We start from the raw sequence: 22,195 nt of genomic DNA, 5'->3' as shown, positions 1-22,195 counted from the left end.
CCAGTTACCAGACTCTTCCTGCCTTTTTAGAGCAATCCTGATGGTGGTCTGGGCAGAAGGTGGTGGGTGAGCTTCTGGAAGCCACAGAAGCTTTGCGGATCCCACGAGGATCTGATAGATTTATAGCCCACTGACAGGAAAGGTGTGAAGAAGTGGGCACAGGCTGGAACAAGGGGAATCCCACCTCAACCTAAAGAAAAACCTTTCCTCTGGTGAGAGACCGGTGGGAGCCAAAGGGGGTCCCATGGCCAGTGGGGCAGGGCCAGCCTTGGACTACCGAACAGGAGGGGCAGGGCAGGCCTAGAATGAGCAGCCAAAGGCCCAGAGCCACAAACAAGTGCCTGGTGAGGCAGCAGCTCTGAGGGTAAGCCAGGAGGTCAGGCCAGCCCATGCTGGGGTTCAGGCCTAGCAGTGGTGTAGGCTTAAATTTTAAACTAACAACAGTGTGTGTGCCTTTAACGTAGCAGAATAGACCAAACTGTTCTAACTTACTAACACATAGAGAGAAAGGAATGTTCAGCTGACAAGGGAAGGAACAGCAGGAGACTGATAACAACTAAGGAGACAGTAAATAAGACTAAGGATGCTAGCCATTAAGACAGCAGAGTGGTGCCCAATGTGGAGTGAGACTGCAACAGAACAGAAGCAAGGACGTAGCGACTGCTAACTCAGCACTAGAACCTTGCGAGCGTACGCAAGCACTGAGGTCATTCAGTAAACACAGGGAGGAAGACTATCAGTGACCACCAGAGACCCCCACTCAGCAAGAAAGTATATGCGAATTAGAATGTAAATATTTTAACTAGTTCCTGGAAAAGCTATGAATGTGCATGAGTATGCTTAAGCTATAGCCGCTGCTGGCAAGTAATGGGTGTGCTCACCTTTGTGAGACAATTTGCGTGTGTGCCCAGCGCTGCAATAAAGAATGCCTGCTTTCTAAAACTCCAAGTTGAGTCTTAGACAGTTTCTCCAACCGACTTTTACGGTAACAGTCGCAAGCAAGGTCAGACGCCGTCAGTCACTGATGGCCCAGCAGGCCCACAGGGAGGCCAAGAACAGGCGGGGAAGGCAGCCTGCAAGCCCGTTTCTGGATCAGCGAGGGCCATGACGAGGCACAGGCACAACCAAGACAGAGACTCCGTCTTCAGGTGACGCTGAACCTGAAGACACGGACATTGCAGCTCAGGCAGGGCCTGGAGGCCTCTGCCTACACCCCAGTGGGCCTCCTGGGCCCACAGGCTGGAGGACCTGTCTCAGCCTGCTGGTGACTTATATTTGTGCCACAGAGAGGTTGTGGAGTCTCACTGCTTGGAGATGCTCCAGACTTGGAGAGGGCCCTGAATGACCTGCCCTGGCTGACTCTGCTTTGGGCAGGCCAGGGACAGACAAGATGAGGCCACTTTCAGCCTCCATGATGCTGTGCTTTTAAGGCACAGACGTCTCTCCACTGATCCAGACATTTCACACTGCAGGCCTGGTTTTATTTGGACAGAGCTCCTGCCTGCTTTCATGAACCTTTTGCCTGAGTCCGACCTCATCTTAGCTGTAATTGTGTCTGCAACAGATGAACAACTGCAGACTGTATCCAGCATCGCCAAGCACAAAGGTGGCAACAACCTTCGCAGACACCAAGCCTTCTACCCATGTGCTTACTCAAGACTCCCCAGCGGAGGGAGCGCAGCTGCCATAATGGGTCAGTGGAGACTTTATTTTTCAGTGCTGCCACTGATTTGGTCCCATACCGGCACTCTATTGCACAGTGGTTTGGCAAATGTATTTAACGTTTGTCAAGAGACAAAAGCTACAAAGAGAAGAGGGACTGCGGTTTGCCTTCTCTCTCCCATGCAGTTTGTTCCTGTGGAGTTAACACTGTTTCTGTCAAGTCTGTTGCTCTTTCCCTTCAGTACTATCCAGGTTAAGACTTTTGAGCCAGTAAGGTTGTTAATTTAATCTTCCCATCCATAGAGGCAGTGAGGCAGGTCCCGCAGTCCATGGCCGTGCTCCAATCCACTGTGACAACGGGAGCTCTGTGTCCTCCCAGGGAAAGGCAGCTCTCCAGAACCTTTTCCTCACCATTCAACTAAAAGAAGGAAAACATAAGATTTTAAGGAGGCAAGCTTCTGGGGCGGGGGCAGTGCACCAACAGGAGAAACCAAAGCCTGCTACAGACTCCATATCCTTATCAGCATACATAATTAAGCAGAAAATCAGAGAGAAGTTGAGATGGATGTAGCACACATGGGGAATTAAATTTCCAGTCTCGTGACAGAAGCATGTGTTCTCAGCTTCTGACATCATCTGAGCTGCAGTAATTGAGCAAGGCAGTCTAAGAGCACAAACTGATGAGGAGCACATAGGCCTAAGCTATAACTCATGTTAGTGTGGGTGCTCTGAATGCCCCGTATGCAAAGTAAAAATTCTAATTTGCCTTGCAATGGCTTATACTGATGTGTAATGACTAAAGAATCAGACAAGGAGGCTGCAATCAGTAACCACCTGTTACTGTGGCACAGAAATTTGGGTACTTGGAACCATTCAGCCTTACCCTTAATTTCAGTGTACACTAAGAGTTGAGAATCAGGCTGGGACTAACATAGTAGCAGCAAGCACACAAGGCAGATTAAAGACGAACATCAGCCAACAATCACACATTTTGCATCGAACTGGCATGTATCAATACATTAAACAAAACAAAACCAAACCCTCACCCTAGGCACTTGAGCACTAAGGAAAACTGCTGCAGCTAAGCTTTAAGAACAAGAAGCATGCATACTCTGCCTACATACAGAAAGCCAAACACTTACAGGGGGTTCAAACACTTGCTAAACACCACACACTGCACACCATATCAAACTGAGCAGCAACTTTTCACAGAGCAGGGATTGGTAGGTGCTGCTTGAGAACCTCTAGTTGCTGGTGTTGCAGCCTTGCAACAAGAGCTTGTACGGGTGCGTTAAGAGTATTTCCCACCACTTGTCAGACTTACCTTAAAAATTACTCCCCCAGTGGAAGAACACGTCAACATATAGTTGCCCTCAGAGTCAAAAGCAAAAAGCCTTCCTCGTGGGAACTGGACTTGCTTGTAGCCACTGTACCCAGACAGAATGAAAGGACCTGTAGCTTCGCTGGGAAGATGGTACTCAGACACCTTCAAGCCACTTCTGTGAATATTCCACTGAATAAACTAGAATGATAAAAAGAGATTACAAAAGCCCATAGTTACACTGACTGGGATGAAAGCAGAGGGGCCATTCCTCTTTTAAGCCAACTGCCTATTCCTCACAAACAGAAGATGGCATTTTGACATGTGTATCTAAGTGACTATATCTACAAAATGCAGGCCAAAGGCTGCAGAGTGCCTATTATCCAGGCAAACATACGCTCTACCTTCCACTAGCACTGCTGCCTATGTGTCCTTCCACATTGCATGCAGGATCCTGATGGAAATTCACTTAACTCTCACCAGCCACAGACCCACACCTTCAGGCAGGTGGCTCCCTCCCTGAGCCACACCTCTACTGCTCAAGACTGTGGAACTGCAGAAATAAAAGCCTTTTATTATAAGCAACTATAAGGGAGCTGCTGACAAGGAAATTTATATGAAGTTGTGAAAGATCTGCTCCTTGGTGAATCCCCAAATCTGCAATGTGGTGATGTCAGGGGCACAGAAAGGTCATCTTCACATGGATTCCCCAGGAAGTGGATGTTACCAATAGCAGGATTTCCAGACAAGGTCTGAGACAGCTCCAGCTGTTTCTCTGCAGAAACTGCATGGAGCAGGGTGGTGCTGCACACCTGAGATTACAGTTAGCAGCCCACAAATCCCCCAGATTCTGAGGCTATTTTTACTGCTATCCTCACCACATGGAGAAGACTCCAGAAGGGATCTCAACCAGCTGACCAGCAGAAGGTCACCCAGAGCTTACCTTGCCATCCTCGCCTATGCTGTAGACTGTGTTCTCATCACAGCTGAACTCAACGGAGTAGACTTCCCCATCGTGTGCCTTCCAGCTCATGGCGCACTCATGCTGCTGCATATCTGAGGGGAGAACCAGTACTTAACACTCCTCATACTCACACAGAGCTGAGATGGAGAGAGAGAAGTCCTGTATGTTCATGAGGTCTCTGCCCCAGCCCTCTAAACCAGTCTGGGGGAGCCCAAGACAATCCTGGCACCCTGTGCTTATCCTCCTGCACGTGACATGCACTGGCCACAAAAAATTACTGCCTATAACTAGGCACCTCTTCATCCAGCTTTACAGGGCTGCTCATTGTCAACTGCAGGCATTCTGCATCTAAGCCCCACTGACACCTTTGTTATTTTCCCCCTGCTGCTTCTCCTCCCCTTCTCCACCCTCACAGCTGCTGCCAGCTCCGTCCTCCCAGACATGGGGCTGCAGCCTCCAGCTCAGCAACCAGGCCAAAAGCAGATCCCTCGTTCACATTCATAGAAGAGGGAGACCCAAACTGCCTTTACCACAAGGACAGGCTGAAGAGGACAAAACTTGAGAAAGAGAAATTGCTCAGGGAAGAAGGACAGATGTGAAACCCTTGCTTTCAACTAGAAGGTCACACATTAATTCATATGCTCCAGACTCAGCCTCTGGCAGTGGTACTGCCACATGGCACAGCCGAGACCACATGGCTCCAGGGCAAGTCAACTCTGCTCCTCAGCAGGAAGGAAACAACAGATCCAGCAGCACTACCAAGGTCAACAGCCCATGTCCCCCAGAAAAATGTTTGTGACAATTCACTCCTGAGAGCTATTGTGGAGAAGAGAAAATAGCTTCCACCTTGGTGTTCAGGCATGTCCCACAGCTGCCTCCCTGCTGGCAGAAGGGTGCTAGGGGCAGCCAGCTAGGGACACCAAGGGGCCACCTCACTGCCCAATTTCACAGCATCATTTAGGTTGGAAGTGACCTTTAAAGATCATGAAATCCAGCTGTTACCCCAGGACTGCCAAATCCAACACTAAAACATGTCACTAAACACCACATGTACACATCTTTTAAATACCTCCAGGGATGGCAACTCCACCACTTCCATGGGCAGCCTGTTCCAATGCTTGATGATCCTTTCGGTGAAGAAATTTTTCCTAATATCCAATCTAAGCCTCCCCGGCTCAGCTTGAGGACACTTCCTCTTGTCCTATCACTTGTTACTTGGGAGCAAAGAACAACACCCACCTCACTACAACCTCCTTTCAGGTAGTTGTAGAGAGCGATAAGGTCCCCCCTGAGCCTTCTCTTCCCCAGACTAAACAACCCCAGGTCCCTCAGTCGTTCCTCATCAGACTCGTGCTCCAGGCCCTTCACCAGCTTCGTTGCCCTTCTCTGGCCCCGCTCCAGCACCTCAATGTCTCTGTTGCAGTGAGGGGCCCAGAGCTGAACACAGTGTTCAAGGTGCAGCCTCACCAGTGCTGAGCACAGGGGGATGGATGATCACTGCCCTGGCCCTGCTGGCCACACTGGTGCTCATACAGGCCAGGATGCCATTGGCCTTCTTGGCTGCCTGGGCACAAGCTGGCTCATGTTCAGCCGCCTGTCCACCAACACCCCCAGGTCCTTTTCCACCATACCAAAAAGACGAACAATCCCATCTGCAGCACCGGTGACCAGCAGGTTGCCATTGTGGTTGAAGGCTGTGCAGTTAATAGCAATGGGCTCAGGCTCCAGAGAGAACTGCAGCTGGAAGGGAAAGTCTGCATTAATGCTGAGAAATGCAGCTGGGGGGTGCTGAGGACCTGATCTCCAGGGGAGGAAGGAAAGACTATATCTAGCAGCAAGAACTCCTCCAGTTTGGAACCCTTTACCTCTCATGACTACAGACTTCAAGGTTGGCAGCTGCATTTTACTGTGACACTAACCCAACTATTCACCTCAGCCAAGCCACAGCCTTCTTGGCCATGGTCTCAAGGCTGCAAACCCAGCTTCTGGCAGGCATTAGCCTGAGTATGTTGCTTTCTCCTACACATCAGGGACAGCATTTCTTAAGAGCAAAGGTGAGGGATGAGATGAGGATTCCCTGCCAGAATCTGAGCCATCTAAATCGAAACAATGGAGAAGATAACATGAGATGAAACCTCTGAAAGAAGCACTTCACTCAAAAGCAGGGAGGGCAGGGGAAATAGCAAAGAAAAACCTTCAATACAGCTCAACTGGAGAAAGCCTGAGCAAAGAATCACTCACTCCACTTGGGACATTTCCAGTCATAAACTGCAGACAGCATAGTCCATAGCCTTGTTTCAAAAACCAAAAAAAACCCAAAACAAAAAAACCCAAACAAACCCAAAAAGCAAAACAAAAACAAAAACCAATATACCAACAAAACAAAAACCTCTACCCAAACCCAGCAGCTGCTTACACTATTCGTTTTTCTCCTGCATGTGACAGAGGGGGAAAGCAGGAAGGGGGCTAAAAGAAGAGTACTGAAAAGAAAGTCAGCATAATTCAGAAAGAGAGCTCCTACACACTGAAACAGAAGCCACTCACCTTAAGCAAGCAGGCTGAGAAAGGAAAGAAACCCAGCAATTACCTGCTGCTTCATTGTTTTAGTGTCCCACAGCAGCAGCTTCCCAGGAACTTGGTTCATGCTTCTGCCCCCAGAACTGACTGCTGAGAAGTCCATGTGGGAGATGGGGCTCTGGGCTGCTGCAGAACAGACAAACGAGGCACCACTTGGGCTGCAGGCAAGCGAGAGGATCCTGAAACACAGCAAACAGTCTGAATTGCCTCTCCAGCAGCTGCCTCAAGCACAATACTCAACTACAAGCTCTCCCAGACAGGGTGCACTGTAAAGGAGGGCAGGATTCAAATGCTTAGACCAATTTTGAGCGTTCCCATTTAACTGAGCAGTTTTAAATTGCTCAGACAGGAACTGCCCTCTGGACAAAGACTACAGTCCTGCAGTTGCAGGAAAGCAGTAGGAACACTGAGACTTCACCTACCTTTTCACAGTCAAAACCAGCAACATTTGTATTTATATATAAAAATCAGTATTCCAGAGTTACCTGGGCATGTCTTCATCAATGCTGATTTCACAGAGATTCTTCTTTGCTTCTGTGTCATAAAGACGAACCGTCCCAACCCCACTGCCAAGCAGTAGCTTGAAACCAGCAAGGAGGAGATGAAAGGAATGTGAGTGAAGAGTACAATGACACTGTCCAACAACCAACATCACATTTTTTTTCCTGTTTGTGCATTCAAATTAAACATCACTCTATTAGGGTACATCCTGTCTTCCTCTGCATATCATGCTGAGTAGGACTACCCCAAAGCCACGGAAGTCAAAGTAAAAGCAATGCTTTCCAGCAAGAAAAAGATCCAATAGGCACAAAGGTGGCCTAAAAGCTACTTTCTAGACTATGGCTCAACATTATAGGATGCCAAACTTACATGGAGTCTCAATACCTAGGGGAGCAAGGAAAGAGTAACATAGAATTAACAACTTAAGAGGAAACCAGTAGAAGCCACCTCCTTTCATACAGAGGAGAATGAAGTCATCCAGAAGGGCTCGCACATGCTTTATGAGTGGTGCTACAACTTAAATCAAAAGTAAAACCATGGAAGGATGCATCATCATAGAAAACTAAACAAGCCAGACCCTTCTCACTTCAGAGCCTGATTTGCTGCTAAATCCCCATAGATTCTTTTTTCTGAAATTTATCAGCAAGCAGGAAATAAACTGCACAAAGCAGAAGAAACATCAAAACAACTGCCTGGACAACTCCCTCTCTAAGAGCAAATGAAAAGACAGAGACAAGCTATAGCACCAACTCTTCACAGGTGGCATTATGGGGTTTAGTAGCAACACACTGTCAGTGCCAGAATGTGTAAAATACTCCTTTGGTTGCAGGCCTGCCTTCACACACACCCCTGTCTCCTCACCAAGGGAGCTCATGAAACACTAGCAACAGTTCCAGGACTCAGAAGAATGCATATAATTTAAGGCTCCTCTCTACTAAGAGAACTAGAAAAAAAATGTGCTATAGGAAGCATTTAAAATGTCATGATATTTAAACAAGCCCTGAGCTCCTTATGCACACAGCAGCCCCCAACTCATAAGGCACCAGCATAAAACTGGCCACGAAGCCCTTTTCACACCTGCACAAGTAGAATGACAACACCACATCCCTGCTCCCCCTACTCTGCTTTGGGTCCAGAGTGTGAGTAACGCCCCACAGACCCCTGCTGCAGGGCTCCTATGGGCTGTTGTAGCAGGCTGTCTCTGCCTGCCTTTACAAGTGACTGCCTCCTCTGCCTGAAGAGAGGCACTTCTCTTAAAGGAGCTGCTTCTATTCTACCACTGTACCCACACTGCATCTTCAGAACTTGTGTCTCAGGGGCAACCAGTAGTGAATTCCTTGCTCAATGCAGAGAGTACACTCCTCACTCCAATTTTTCTTAGACCCTACAGACTTCAGTTCCCCATGTCCCACTAAGTGGAAGCTAACTGTTGCCCTGAGCTTATCCACAATGCAGCTATCTAGAAGTTAGTGGGCAGCAACATACAGCAACACAGCCCCAAATCATCTGCCATGTTTCTCAAGCCTCTACACACAAACTACTCACCAGACGATCACGCTTGGTTGCCCATTCCAGAGACAGCAATGGAGATTTGGAAATGGATGAAGCTTTAGTTTGCATTATGGGGTTAAAAGACCACACTTTGATGACCCCATCCACATCCAAGCTGGCCACCCTCCGTCCAGAACAATCAACCCTATGTGCAGAAGGAAACTGATTGGATTTTTTTCTCCCTGAAATTCTTACATTTGAGTATATGCCCCAGTAATCTTTCCTCTCCTGGCCACACACGAATTCCTTCTGCAGGAATCAGAACTTCCTTGCACCACTTCCTGTCCATTCCACAGCGAAGCGCGCCACACTCCACGTGTAAAGTATAATGCCTTTAAGCAGTATCATCTTGCTTTCCCAGGGAGTTTCTTCCTGGCTGGCATCTCCCAGTCACAAAAATCTCTGTCCATTCTCACTGCACAAGCTACAGGCTATTATCATTCCTGCCAACTTGACTGCCCTACAACCAAGAGTACATGCACAATGTGCTGGATAGAACAGAGGCTGGGGAAAAAAAAAAAAAAAAAAAAGAGGCCAGACAGCCACTACAGAGCCTTCTACGAGAGCCTTCTTCTGCCACTCCATTACCTGCAGTACATGATGGATGAATGGTGCTCCCCATACTCCTCCTGGCTCAGAACGATGAAAGGCTGCTCCTGCCGGACACCCACAGCCTCTGCATTGCTGGCAGGCATTTTGGCTGAAGTCTCTGTTTGCTCTGCATGCAGCTCTGAGCACGGCTCTGTCTCAGCTGTGCTAATATCTGTTTTCTTCTCAGCACTTTGGCCCTGAAGGAAGAAATCCTGTGTGAAATACAAGGAAGCAGCAGCTCCACATCGAGCTCTTCAGCCACCCCAGCCTGCTGGGGAAAAAAAAAAAACCACCACCAAACCCCAAAAGCTACGCTGGAAAAGAAGCACTGTCAGCTCAACACACCTTCTGCCAGGGACCTTTCTGAGCACAACGATGGTGTGTTGCACAATTGCACCATTTAACATGGCTTCCTTGGTTGTAGAGTCCCTTATATTCCCCTCCATGTTCCCAGCCATACACTTTAAAATGAACCACAACATCTCTTTGGTATACATCAGCTAGTATCAGAGGCCCATTTTGATGCCATCAGGGGACGGATGTACAAGGAAATCAACATATTTCAAGGAATTCTTGCATTCAGCAGTACAAGTTAGGTCTGTATAATATGCCGTTCAGTAAACCTGCACAAGAACTCTTGACGGATGGTAAACCCCAGTGGATGGATTATCCTCATCTGCCAGAGACTGAGTTTGTGCACACTGAGGCAACGCCTGCAGCCAACTGACTGATGACAACAGTAGACTCGACACGAGACTAAAAGGTTAAACTCCAATTTGACAGGGCAGGCAGGACGAAAGGAGTTTTGGAAAGTGAAGGTATATGAATGAGACAAGATCTGTACTGCAGTACACAGAAGTGTTCGAAAGCAGCTTAATCTTCCCATACTGCTAGAAGAACAAGAAGCAGATACAGCACATAAGCCAGTAAAACATCTCTAAGCATTCCTCTGCTAAACCATCCTCTGAAGATGAAATGCCCCAAAATGGTATTAGTATTGATGGTTTTGAATCCCTGTTCCCTAATACATCCTTGCCTTATTTATAGTAGCTTCACATCTTGAACAATGTGATTCAGGGTCACACACTGAATAATCAAATCATGCAAAGTCATGAAGCTGGAAAAGATTGGGAAATAAATGCAAGAACACCCCTCTCTGTGTTAGTTAGTATGAGCAGATAAACAATGAATGACACTCATGTGAAAGAAACAGTGCTGCCTTTCAGTTTCCTTTCTGCTCACATTTGTTGAGAACAACAGAAAGCTGAACAGGATCAGCTTCCCCAAGAGCACCAGAAGCAGCTTTTACAAAGCCAGGAAAACACTCTTAACCTGGATCATCACAGAAAAAGGAAAGTCAACAAATACTTTTTGGGAAACCGGGCCTTGCAATTTTCCAACCAGTGTTTAATTAAAACGTTTTAGATGAGCCATTAATAGAAAGGTTCTCTTATAATTTTGAATGCTTAGTGGTGAAGTAACATCTCCTCTCTAAAGCAGTGCTCCACCCCACAGAACAGCCACACCTATGGCCAATAGGCAACGGTCCCTCACCACTGGCTCTCCCCCAAGGCACCATGTCTCATACAGCCAAAGTAAACATGACTAAGATGCTGCCGTCATTCCTCCTGTGCTCTGTATCCTTTGACCACATGGCTTCTGAAAGCCAGAAAATACACCGGTAAACAGTTGCAGTCTGTTGACCTTCAATGGTTAAAATCCAAGCCACAGTTTTAGTATTTCATGATTAAATTCCAAGACACAGTTTTATTATTTCATTTGATTAGAAAGCAGGGCACACCCCCAGGCAAAACTGCAACATACAGTGCAAAAAACTCCAAAAAGCAACTCTGCTGCTGAGGGTATTTTCAGTCCCACTCAGGAAAACTTTCTATCAGTTTTTATCTGTCCTACATAGAGCCTGCACAAACCATTAGAGAACTCACTTGGGCAGGATGGGTGAGCCAAGTCCATTGCTTGGGTAATGGAATGGGGATTATAATAAGGTATTTGAACATAACCATTCAGGTGGATGAAACATACCCTCCCCAGGACCAGGCTGTTGAAAAGATCATGAGAAAAGACAACTCTTCTTCCATTTGAAATGTCAATACTGATTCCCTTCCAGGGACACAGAAGTAAACCCAATGTGGAAGGAACTGAATAACTACAGAATAACCTTTGGTACAGTTAGATCTGAGTAGCAATTCAGAAGCTAAACAGGAACACTTGCACTAGTTTTACCACTTAGCACAACAAATTACAGAAACACCAGCCCTCTGCCTCCCAGCCTTACAGTGTTGCCCAGTACCTGGAAGGTTCCTTTTGACAGAAGTTCCTTCCTTTCCTTCCCATGCTCTTGCAAGCGCTTCTGCCGCTGCTGCAGGGAACTTGACTCACCTGCTACTAAGCCACTGAAATGGCTCTTCCCGTCCTTAGAGCTCACTGTTCCTTCTTTTCCTTTGGCACTCTGGAAGGCAGAGGAACAATTTGGCCAAGTTACACATGTGCTAGGTTGCAACGCAAAGAGCAAAAGGGGAGGCAAAGAAACCAAGCACCTGCAAGGGCTCCAGAAGCTTCCCAGACAACAGCAGCTGGGTCTGTGCTGCATTCAAACCCACAATACACTTGCAAGGAAGGAAAGGATATTTTTTTTTTTTCCAGGTGGACACAAAAGCTTGGAACAGTGCTGTGCTGCAAGTTACCTCCTTGGATACTGAGCACCTTTCAACAAACCCAGCTGAGAATTACCTGATGATTTGTTGATTCTTTCTTTCCTAGCAGCATACTGCCAGTCTGTGTTGGAGAAGCCCCACTTGGATGTGCTGGTCTGGAAGGGCTCTTTTTACTTTGGGAAAGAAAAGAGGACAGAAAGCCTCCCCGGGACTGGAGAGAATGCGCAGTACTCCTCTGACTGCAGGTCATATCGCTAATAAAGAAATAAATAAAAAAATAAATAAAACACAAGCCAAACAAAAACACCAAACAGAATATGAAAGTGTAGCCAGACAACCTGATCAAAGACCACCTAACAAGTGCCAGCTGTTTGACCCACTGGAGGAGAGATGTTCCTTTCCAAGCTGATGGATCATTATGCATTAAAAAACTGTTTTAAAACACCCTGTTGGTGCCTGGAGCAGAACATTATAATTACTGTAACCAAAGCTCACTTCTCAGAGATGCCACTGAGATAGCAGGCTCAAAGGGGCACCTCAAACTCCTTCCACTCCATCTGGTTAGTTTAGAAAGATCTCAAAGGAAAGGCAGGGGAATTCAGATTTCCAAAGAACCTCTTCAGCTGGGATTCCCAATTCAAAGTGTAACACAGCCCTACTTTGAGCGGCATTCAGTATTCATTGTTTCACTGAATACCCCCAGATATTCAGCAAGTCACGTTCAGCAACTCTAAAGCACAGACCCTCAATATCTCAAGCACTGGACCCAAAGACAACAAGTTTAGGTCCGTTTCTGTGATTACACACACCTCCCTGCTCAGCCCACAACACTGAGAGCAGCAGCTGTTTCCCAGAACATAATTGTCTGACCTCACTCTGCTACAGCTTCCTCAGAGCAGAGCAGCACCCAAGGGAAGTGGAATACCATCATCTTCACTGTATCTGTTCTCTCTTCTAGGAAAGAACTCTTCTACCAAAGCTGGGTTTTGGGTTGAGCAGAGACATGGAAAAAGCAACCAGAATAGGCCCCAGACTAACAGACAAGTTGCACACAAAAAAATTGCCACTTCTTAGACAAAGTTTTTCTAATACAAATGGGAAAAAATGAGTATGGGAATAAGTTATCCCATCCCCCATGTCATTCTCCCCCACGTGTGCAGATGAGCATCAAGGCTTTCCACACAGAGGTTACACAAAACAAACAAGAAAAATCTCAAATTAAACTCTGTAGCCTGTCCCATGCAGAAAGTGCAGAGCAGTTATCTAACTAGTTCACCAGACACTTAGGTCTACTTAATCAGACAATTTTTACAATAGAATGAAAACTTTGTGTGTGGTCTCTGCTAAAACTTCTATTTGTCCTTCTCAGCAGATTAATTTGATCAATCCCCCTCCCATCTGAATAGAAGTGAAAGAAGCACATGAGAAAGTCAAAGCCCCGACAGTTATTAATACCTTGTGCTAAGCTACATTTGCTTTCAGATCCTTTTAAAGCAAGAAAAAAATAAATCTCTAACACAATGAATTCAAACAGACTGGCTTTGTATGATGCGGAATGGGGCAAAAAAAACCAATTAAACAAGCTGTATCACTGTGTATGTTACCTAATTTGCACAGATAGGAATACAGAAAATGCAGCCATAGAACACACTTTAACTGCAGCAAGTTTATAAGGAATTCTGAGCTTCACAGAAGAGAAGCTCCTTTTTCCTTGACTTTGCAAAAGCAAGAAAGCATCTCTCTATAACAATGACCCCTCTGGGTTATACAGTAACAGTGGCTACAGAACAACACAGGACACTCACCTACTGCTCTGCAGGCACTAACATAAATAGGAGTCAAGAGACAATCCACTTCATTTGAGCAATACAGCTGGGTATTGCACTGCTACCAGTGCCCTGGCTGCCCAGACCACTTTGCTGCTGAGAGCAGAGCAGAATCACTTCCATGTGTGCTTGGGCTCTTACTGATTGGAAAGAATCTCTCTCCCAAATGGTGAGAGAGATGCCCATCATGAATTCTCCCATTAAACCACTCAGGTCACCAGAATTTCCAGTTGGATGTCTTTCTGCATTGATTTGCAGGGCAGGAATCAAGGAAATAACCCTTTAGGATCCTCCCTAACCCAGTAACAGCAGCAGAGCCTGCCCCCAGCTCCTCCCTTGCAGGCACTCACAGCTCAGAGTCCCCTAGTCGATCCATGTTGGCCACATATGCAGGCAACTTGTGATGCATGACTGCTTGTTCCACCTCCACTTCTTCTTTCTTCATGCGGGAGGATTCAGCCTGCAAAGCAAACAGCTACAACAGGAGAAGAGAGCCAAGTAAACAGAGGGTCACCGATTCACCTCCTTCCCACTTGCCAAGGTTGTTTACTGCTTTTATTTCAACAACCCTAGGAGGGTGTGGAGGGAAGAAAGTTGTTCTGACTAGCTGAGCACCACATCAGTCCAAGTAGTCAAAACAGTTAGTACTTTACACACACAAAACTGGAGCCTACTTAAAACCCTTCACTCTTCTCCTTGAACTGCTGCTGTAGGGACATTAATGGAGCTGGGAAATAAGAGCCAGCTACAGCAAAGCTGATCAGCCACTCCACGCAGGCATTTCAAGGCCAGGGCAATGCATGTGGCTGGCAGTAGTGATGTGTGGGCACTGAGCCTAGAAGGTAATCTTCTTCCCACAGCCAAGGGTTTGGTGAGCTGGCAGGGTGCACTGAAGCCAATGCCATCAAGTCACCCTGAAATCCAGCTCCACACCCTGCCCAGCTCCCTCCCAAGCTTGCCAGTGAGATTTATCTCCAGATTAAGGGGAAAGAGCTTTTTTTCTTTTCCCCCCTTAGCAGAAAGGAACCTCAGGACTGAGCATTTTATGCCTGTGACTCTTGTTCACCTGAAGAGTTCCTCAGGCATTTATGTTTCCGCAAATTTGTTTTTCGGATGCAATTCTTCATTTCCTTTCATCACAGTATTTAAGGAAAGAAATTTACAAGGAAAAGGAGCTTCAGAAATTCAGCTTGTTATTCCTGTATTTCTGTTGTTTCAAAAGTGAAATCAGAATCACTACTCAATCTCAACTAGCACCAAATTCAGTATTTATTCACACCAGTTTTTAGTTAAACCCCCACTTGGAGCACTGTGTGCAGTTCTGGTGTCCTCAACATAAAAAGGACATGGAGCTGTTGGAGCGAGTCCAGAGGAGGGCCACGAGGGGGGCTGGAGCATCTCCCGTATGAAGACGGGCTGAGAAAGTTGAGGCTGTTCAGCCTGGACAAGAGAAGCTGCATGGAGACCTCATAGCAGCCTTCCAGTATCTGAAGGGCCCTTTCGAACTCTAAACAATCTATGATTCCATAGGTAGCCTTTTCCTTTTCTGACCTCATCAGTTCTCCAAAAAGAAGTCTAGTTTTACCTCTACTATTTGCCAGAGAACACTTAACCCAGTCTGTAAATTATACCAATCAACATACCAAACAACAACAAAAAAAAAACCAACTCAGCTTTAATTTGACTAAAAGTACAGAATACAAAATGGAGGAAATAAAAGAGCTCAATTTCAAAACATACCTTATCCTGCTGTCCCTGTTCACTGACCACCTTTGCAGAACTCTCCTGTCAAAGTTTGCCTGAACCACTGACTCCATACAATATGTAGCGACAAACCTCGCCTTTCACAAAAAGTGCCTCCATTTAGAAATCAATTATTCTATTTTACTTCAACACTTTTAAGACAAATGAGCAGTCCTGATCAACTACCAAAACAGCTGAAACAGGAAGCACAACATATAACGTTTTATAACACAGGAGGTAAAGCACAAAACTTACTGAAGCATTCATACAGAGCAAGCTTTTGGTTGGTGTGTTTGAGGAAGTGGAACTAAAGTCCTCCTTACATGAATAAGGCTTCCCACTTATACGTTGTCATCCACACGTGATCTGTAGTTTATAAAGCTCTTAAACTGTAGATTTCACAAATCTCTAACAGGAAATTATACTGGGAAAGGAACAACCCATGTTATATATTCATACAGTCTCTTTCAGCATCTACTGATGCTACTGTCAAAAGACATGGAGCTGCACAACATTTTATCTGAACTGGTCAGCCCTTCTTATGATTTACTGCAAGGTCTTGAGTTGGGAAACAGACATTCTCAACATTATCATTAGTTGATCTAAACTGAATGTCAACCACAGTGAAGTGGCTGTTCAGAAGAAACAGTTCTGCCTCTTTGCCAGAAGTTATTGCCAGAAGTTATTGCCAGTTTCTATTGCTCCATCAGCTAAAATCTGAAAGTGACGGAATACTATTCACAAGTTTCCATGCAAAATCAGCCATATATGCTCCTAGCCTGCTACTAGTTTCACCTTGTTTTGTCTTTGTAGTGTAGCAGGAAAGGAGCGTGCACAGTATCTCGTCACCTATCAGTACAGGGAGAGACAGAGTCACCTCCAGTGGACAGACAGGAATACCCTAAACAGGCATTTCAACAACGTGATGGCAACCCTAAGTTTACTGGAGACAGCTGAAAGATAAGCCAAAATAACAAAGGCTTTCTAGAAGAATCTGCCTGGAATAAGTGCACTTAACAATTACAACTGTCTTGAATGGATGGAACCAATTTTACAAAACTCACAACCTCATGCAGTCAGCAACTAAAAGAGTGACTTCAGTTCTGACCTTATGCCGCAAGGATTCATTTTCTTCTTGTACAAGACTGCTCCTAAGACATTCAGCTTCAAAGTTCAAAATGACTGGAACTGGTGAGGAATGTTAAAGAAAATCAAGGCAAGAACTTGTGTGCACCTGGCTTAATTCTACAAGCCAGCACTCCATACTGCCATTTGCCTGTAAAACGGCAAAGCTGCCCAGTCCATACTACTAGCAAGAAGTATGTGAAAGGCCATTAGACTAGTAACAGTGCAGTTACCTAAGCCTAACCACTTGTCATGGTTTAACTCCAGCCAGCTGCTTGCTCACTCCCCCACCCACCTTGCAGTAGGATGGGGAGGAGAATCAGAAAAAGGTAAACCTGTGGGTTAAGAGCAGTTTAATAATTGAAATAAAGTAAAATATTATAATGCCCCAAGCAGCGATCAGCCCCTTCCCGCTAATCCCCCGCAGTTTATATACTGGGCATGACGTGCTGTGGTATGGAATACCCCTTTGGCTAGTTCGGGTCAGGTGTCCTGTCTCTGCTCCCTCAACAGCTTCTCATGCCCCTCCTCACTGGCAAGGCATGACAGACTTCTGAAAAGTCCTTGATCAGGGTAAGGCTACTTAGCAACAACTAAAACATCAGTGTGCTATCAGCATCGTTCTCAGACTAAAGCCAAAACACAGCACTGCACCAGCTGCTGGGAAGAAAATTAACTCTATCCCAGCCAAAACCAGAACACTATTTCACATAGGCTTTGCAAGGATATTTAGATTCTTCCTTTTTACGTATCAGAAGCGGAGGACAAGACAGGTTATGTTACTACATTAGTACACACTGAAGAAACCATTCAAGATGAGCTGTACTCGAGCTGCCGTGCAAACCTGCCCATCAGCAAAGAAACAAGGTCAGAACTCTGTAGTTCTTACCTCTGTAGGTCTGTTATTTCTGCCAACATTGAACTGCCCTATTATAGCAAGCTGTCGCTAGACAATGTTGTGAACATACGAACCCAGAAAAGTGTCTAAGAGGAGCTACTAGCTCAGTTGTGGACTATGACCTGAGGTTGCATGCCTGGTTTGTACTATGCCAAGCAAAGAGGAAAAAGTGTTTCAGAACAAGATGTGCACAAGATTTCTAGTCACTAACATGAGTTCAGCATTAGCAACAACATTTGTGCCCAGGGAATATAACATATCATCAGATAATTGAACAACAAATATTCCAACATCCTCTGGTAAACACCAGCTTCCTATTAAGTCTTGGCTCTGAACAATCACCTGAAAGCAGTGAGTTCTGTAATATCATATTCTTGGCACCACTGTTAATAGCGAGCATAACACCAAGGCAAGGCAGATTTAACTATTAGTTGCAAAAAAGGATATGCATGCACTGAAATAAGACGCTCAGGAAGTTGTGCAGAGAAACGATAAACGTATCTGCCCACTGGCGGGAGAAATAGGTGGCGAAGGTGGGGTTGGAGTCTGGAGCAGGGAGGAAGGGCAGGACAAACCAATCCTTCCACTCTGCCTGGTTCTGGAGCTCGGAGGCCTGCTTGAGGAAAAACTCCTGGGCCTTGTCATTGCGGCCGGTCTGAAACACAGCAAGAAGAACAGGGCTCACATTTCCATTAACGCCACCAAATGGGTTCTAGAAATACTTGCTCTATGTTATAAACATACTAATAAATATTATCACCACCCAACAAAGCAAGTGGCTAGAGTTAACAGATTCATCAGGGAATAGAGGAATCTCAAATACACTAAGAGAAGCTCACAAATGCACTTAATCCAACCTTTTTTCTAGTCACAACAGTCTTGTTTACGGGCAAATCAAACTAATCATACTGATTTCCAGCTAAACCAATGCAGTTCGTGCACTGACATAAGACGCGAGCATTTGCATACAGGACCAAAGTAGCAGATGTAGCTTGAAAAGGTTTCTACCTAATACATTATTCAGACAGTCACACCTTAGGGTAAACACAGGGCAAAACAAAACATGAAAAAGTGCACTTCCAGAAATGTGCGTTACATTGACTTCTCCACCAACACCCATCATTAAAGATTTTCAGTCAGAAAACAGAATCAAGGAGGAAACATCACTTCTAAATGGTAAGAAACGAAACATGAATTCCTGACAGGTATTCTTCTATTCTGTTTGCCAAAGCCCAGTCTGTGTAGTATACTCCATTCACTTTCCTGGAGTTTCAACAGGATAATCTCTGCTCCCTTTCAAGCTCATTATTTTCTGTATGATTCAAAGCAAGCAAACAAACAAAAAAGTATTCATTTTATATTCCACATTGTCTTGTACAGGTTTGAAGCCCACTTCTCCCCTCTCTTATAAACTAAAACTCAACTCCACCAACTTCAAGTCATCTTTTTTTCTTCTGGGCCCTCCTACCCTGTTGGTGCTTTAAGGACTGTGGTGCCTGCAAGGACCAGCTGAGTCCTGCCAGCAGGGTAGAGTGGCAGGAATAGACAATCCTGCCTGTTGATCCCCTGCACTACTGCTGCCTGCTAAATCATTCCTCATTGTGCATCAGAGCAATCGATTACTCTTACCCACATACAAGTGCTTGGGACTGTTTTTCTGTCTGTTTCTTCAACTTATGAAGATTGCGTTGAGCACTGTTCCTGTCCTCTGCTCTCATGGCAATGCCTCACAGGGAGGCATTTACAAACCTTATGGTATCTCCTGGTATCCAATTTATTAACAGAGACTGAGCAGAACTGAGCTAGCAGTACAGCCAACCTGTCTGAGGGGGACCTGCCTTCATGTCCAAGTGTATCTTGCTCACAGCTAAGCGTGTAACCGTCTCACCGGAGCTTCCCTATCCTGCTTACAAGGTTGTCATGTGAGTCTGCACCAAATTCCTTACTATACTCCTGATATATGACATCTGAATTGCTTGTCCCTTACCCACCAGGCCTGTCAGAGGCTCACAAGGGTATTTTATTGCTCTGGTTTCAGACATGAGGATCTTTGTTTAAAACAGAAGCCTAAAAATCAAACTACCTGAACGGTATGGACAAGGTAGTATCGGAATAAGCTGGTTTTCAGCTTGTTCACTGTTGGCCTGTACACGTCTTCCAAACGGCTGAAAAGGCGTCGGTCCAGATAACTCCAGTAATCCCGCAAGGCTGCCAGATCATAGCTCTGAACAAACTGCTGCAGCTGGTCCACAATCTTATCCACCTGAAGAGGGCAAAACAGGGGAGACTGCAGTCACATGAGGGCTCTTCCAGCACAAGAGGCTTTCTGTAACTTAATGCTGAGAAACTTTAACCGCACAAATAACATCACAGTCCAGCACTTAGGCATTAGCTACTCCCCTAACCCTTGAAACACTCTGCCATTGGTATTAGCATTCTTCCACTCTGCAGCACCTTTCAAATAAAAAATAAAAATTAAAAAAGAAACGTGAAAGAAGACAGCCAAACAGATTTTTGACAGATCACATTTTGTTAGACACAGCTGATGGGGTTTTTTGCAAGTAAGCAAAACTTTCCACTTCTTTTAAAAGAAGTCAGTTGATAATGAAGAAACAGGAATAATGTGATTAAATGTTGAAAACTCAAGTACAACATGTGGAAAATTTTATTATTTTTAGACTGAAAAAGCTGTATTTAGCCAACAGAAACAGGAAGGAAGATCCATTGTACTGCAATCTTTTAAGTACCTTTATCTTTAATAACATAATCTTCAATAATATCATCTACTAATAAGGCAGGCATAGAAATCCACAACAGATTTTGTCCTCATACTTCTTTGAAAATCATTTCTGCAATATGAGTAAGGCAGAACGGTGGTGAGGGAACAGATTTTTTTGTTCAGTGATCTTCTGATGGCCAGGACAGGCATCAGAAAAAAAACCCCAAAACATCTGCACCCTATACAAAATTCAACTACCAAAGTTGTGTACTATGTGGTTTATTCCCCCTTCTCAATTAATGTCTTAGGACAGCATCCAGCCTCTGTCTCTATGGCTTCCTATAGATAAGTGAAACAACAGTCTGACCCCAGAGGTCCTATCTTGTTCGATATCATTCCAATTAAATCAACTGTTGCTGACCTCTAAGCATTAGCAAAGTGCTGGTGCTTTAAAACTAAAACCAACATATTTTACGAATAATAAGGTATACCGGTTGCAGTACTAGTTAAAAGACAAATCTGACTATTCAAAACACTACACGCAGTGCCCAGAACTGCTGCTACAGAAGATGACGCTCACACAACAGACCGAAGCTGTATTTTCGAGGGTGGCAAATTCTGCGCCAATTTCCACCCATCCAGCAAGACAGCTGGTGCTTCAGACATCCGAACTAGGGACCGGAGCTGTAAAGCCGCTGGATAAAAAAAAACCTCGTGTCTGAGAACAGATCCAGGCACAGCGATGTCCGCCTGCCACTGTCCTCTCGTACACACGTCTCCTCCTTTCCCCTCGGCAAGAAGCTAAGAATCCTCTGGTGGTTCACATGTGGGACACAGAGTCCGTGGACAGCGGTTTTGGACGGGCCGAGCAGACGCGGCCGGCGCGGGGGGAAGCTGGCCGGGAACCGCGGCTCTCAGCCGCGAAGGCAGGCGAGGGGGATGGAGCCCACCGTCCACCGCCGCTGCGCTAACGCCGCTTCGGAGCCACGCAGAAGGAGAGCCTTCCACCGGCTAAAGCCGCGCCGCCGGGAGGCTGCGCCAACAACGAAGGGCGGCAAGGCCCAGCGGCGGCCCCCGCCGCCGGGATGTGGAGGGTCCCGCCTGCGCGGCCGGCCGGGCCCCGCCGCCCAGCCCAGCCCAGACGCGGGCGGCCGCCCTGAAGCGAGCCGCTTCCGCAGGAGAGCGCGGGGGCTCCGGAAGCTTCCCCACCGCCGCCCGACCCGCTCCCCCCGCCCAGCCCCGGGAGCGGGTACGCGGAGGGGCGTCCGGGGCCTGGCCGGAGACCGCGTCCTCCAAGGGGGCGCCGGCGCCGGGCAGGGGGGGACGCGGCCGCCGCTCACCCGGAAGCCCTTCTCCCGGTCCGCTTTGATCTCCGCATCCAGCTGCTTGAGGGCGGCAGTGAAGCCGCGGAACAGCAGATACTCCCGCACCAGCTCGTCCGTCCGCTCCGCCGCCGCCGCCATGGGGACCCCGCGGCACCGCCCGCCGCCAGGCGGAGAGGGGGAAGCCCAGCCCCGAGCGAAATAGCCCGGCTCAGCGCCAGGGGGACTACAGCTCCCAGCGTGCCTTGCCGTACCCATCCAGTGCAAAGCACGACGGGACTTGTAGTCCCCGCCGCTGCACATGCGCACGGTCCTCCCGCCTCTTCATTGCCCTCCTCCCCGCCAGCACCTAAAGCCCGCGCTTTCCTCGCCTCCTTATTGGCTGCCGTCAAGCGCCGGCTGCGTCCCGATTGGCCCTCTGCCACGTGCGGCTCGAGTTGCTGGGTGCGGGTGGCAGCGGAGCGGCGGACATGATGGGGGTCGGGCCGGGCGGGACCGATCGATCGTTCCATCGATCGATCGGTCGATCCGCGGAAGCGTCCGGCGTCGGCCCGCAGGGGCTTATCCGGGCCGGCCTTTCCTCTCCCGGCTGCAGAAGAACCAGCAGGGGCAGGCGTTTTTACATCTCGGCCGTGCTTGCGGTCGGTAACGGGGCAGGGAGCGCTGGTCCGGTGCCGGGAAGGGCTTCCGCAGGCGGGCGCTTTGGGCTCTGTCAGGCCG

General features: G+C 46.9%; 1 protein-coding gene across 4 annotated transcripts; it reads right to left on the bottom strand.

Moving 5' to 3' along the window:
* Positions 1 to 1,459: 1,459 nt before the first annotated feature.
* WDR91 (WD repeat domain 91) lies at positions 1,460 to 21,637 on the bottom strand. Of its 4 annotated transcripts, none has more exons than XR_003990449.1 (15): positions 21,494 to 21,637; positions 19,518 to 19,697; positions 17,882 to 18,089; positions 16,520 to 16,602; positions 14,019 to 14,143; positions 11,919 to 12,096; positions 11,479 to 11,637; positions 9,165 to 9,364; positions 8,571 to 8,721; positions 7,010 to 7,104; positions 6,535 to 6,703; positions 5,017 to 5,687; positions 3,927 to 4,039; positions 2,987 to 3,184; positions 1,460 to 2,080 (listed from the first exon to the last, which is right to left on the bottom strand). XR_003990449.1 is itself a non-coding variant. In XM_030478619.1 (15 exons), the coding sequence occupies exons 1-15, from the start codon at positions 21,614 to 21,616 to the stop codon at positions 1,916 to 1,918; spliced, it is 2,256 nt and encodes a 751-aa protein (XP_030334479.1). In that variant the 5' UTR covers positions 21,617 to 21,637; the 3' UTR covers positions 1,460 to 1,915. The 4 variants fall into 4 exon arrangements, 3 of the variants coding, with proteins under 3 accessions (XP_030334479.1, XP_030334480.1, XP_030334481.1); XM_030478619.1 differs by having other exon boundaries at positions 5,579 to 5,687; XM_030478620.1 differs by lacking the exon at positions 8,571 to 8,721 and having other exon boundaries at positions 5,579 to 5,687; positions 6,535 to 6,650.
* Between the last annotated feature and the right edge of the window lie 558 nt (positions 21,638 to 22,195).

The sequence above is a fragment of the Strigops habroptila genome, chromosome 3 (assembly GCF_004027225.2).
Source record: "Strigops habroptila isolate Jane chromosome 3, bStrHab1.2.pri, whole genome shotgun sequence".
Classification (NCBI taxonomy): Eukaryota; Metazoa; Chordata; class Aves; order Psittaciformes; family Psittacidae; genus Strigops; species Strigops habroptila.
This window is presented reverse-complemented; position numbering and strand designations above follow the sequence as displayed.